At 28.7% G+C, this 1,371-nt stretch overlaps 1 protein-coding gene across 1 annotated transcript; it reads left to right on the top strand.

Moving 5' to 3' along the window:
• Positions 1-336: 336 nt before the first annotated feature.
• LOC136795009 (uncharacterized) lies at positions 337-940 on the top strand (the record flags this gene model as incomplete). The annotated part of the gene is given in 2 exon segments (XM_067044982.1): positions 337-503; positions 689-940. Coding segments are annotated over 2 exon segments (204 nt in total), but the record flags the coding sequence as incomplete, so codon positions are not given.
• Between the last annotated feature and the right edge of the window lie 431 nt (positions 941-1,371).

Genomic DNA, 1,371 nt, shown 5'->3' with positions numbered 1-1,371 from the left:
TCTTCTCAAATAGCTTCTATTTTCTTATAATACTTAAATTATTCATGTCTCTGAACATTGTTTATGTATCCATAATGTTAGTTATTTTCTTATGTTATAATCATTCTATATATCCTTTTATTCATTGATTGTTATCTTGTTTTTTGTTATTAGGCCTGATGAAGGCATGAAATTTTGGTCAATGCGTTGGCACTGATAAATAAGTTTTTATTTATTTTGTGTTTTTTACTGACCGCACCCCCAACCATCTTCTCCTGATTTATATAATCCACGGTCAACTGTCTACTCATCATTATTTATCTTAGTCATTGCCAATTATACTGCTTTTCTGTATAGGGCATCCAGGAGTTAGCTGAGGAGCAAAGATTCGGAGAAGCAAGCAGTACTGCATGCACAGCTGGTAGCACTACAACCCTTCCGCCTCCTTATGAGCTTATACAAGAACGACTTCCCACCTACGCTGAAGCTGTTAAAAGTCAGCCCCCTCCAACTGTACAGAACGAGTAAGCTGTCTTATATTATGATTATGAATGACTCGATAATCTTTCCTTACTTATTTTTATTTTTTTTAATTTAAAGTATTTAAACATAGTTTTTATTGTATTTAGTTGTAATCCCTCGCTACTTATCCTTATTTATTTTATTTTACTTGACTTATTTATTTTTCTATTGCATGGTTTATTTTAAGGTTATTAGAAGATGAAATACCAAAAGGAGCATCATGAAGTATGCAGATTTTTAATCAAATGAATTCAAGTTTTATTTACATATAAAGAATATATATAGTCAAAGACTGATCAGTATTTTTGAAAAAGGAACTGATGAACCTCTGTATATTAAATATATTTTATAAATTACCTATTAGTATATATCTATAATGTACATATGATTGATTACTTTTTTATAAAATTGTTTATTAATAAAATAATTGATATTTTTACATGCTATATTATTTAAGATTTCTTAAATACTATCTAATATGGAGTCAATTTTTCATAGATGAAAAATAGTTTTAAAACCTGGTTATGGTTTTTGTTTTTATCTTATTTATTCTTTTATTAATAATCCCATTTAGTTGTATTCCTTTATATTTTAAATTATTTGTTTTTGTGACAATTGAGTTTTATGTTTGTATCTGTTTTGCGATGAGCCATATTGATTCTAGACTTTGACTGCTGTATGTCCCCTGCTTGGAGCATTTACATTTTAGTTGCATTTTAAGGTAGGATTTTTTTTTTATTTGTGACAATTAGTTGGCCCTTTTTATGTAATCGATGTCGTATATTTGCATATTCTGCATGTTATTTAATATAAACATGGGCACGTTGATGTTTATTGTTTTGCGTTGCGTACAGGTGCTGTTGTTCAAAG

Source organism: Halyomorpha halys, unplaced genomic scaffold (genome assembly GCF_000696795.3).
Source record: "Halyomorpha halys isolate HHAL.00 unplaced genomic scaffold, Hhal_1.1 Scaffold3321.1, whole genome shotgun sequence".
In the NCBI taxonomy this organism is placed as follows: Eukaryota; Metazoa; Arthropoda; class Insecta; order Hemiptera; family Pentatomidae; genus Halyomorpha; species Halyomorpha halys.
Note: the sequence above shows the minus strand (reverse complement) of the source record. Positions and strands in the feature narration are given on the sequence as shown.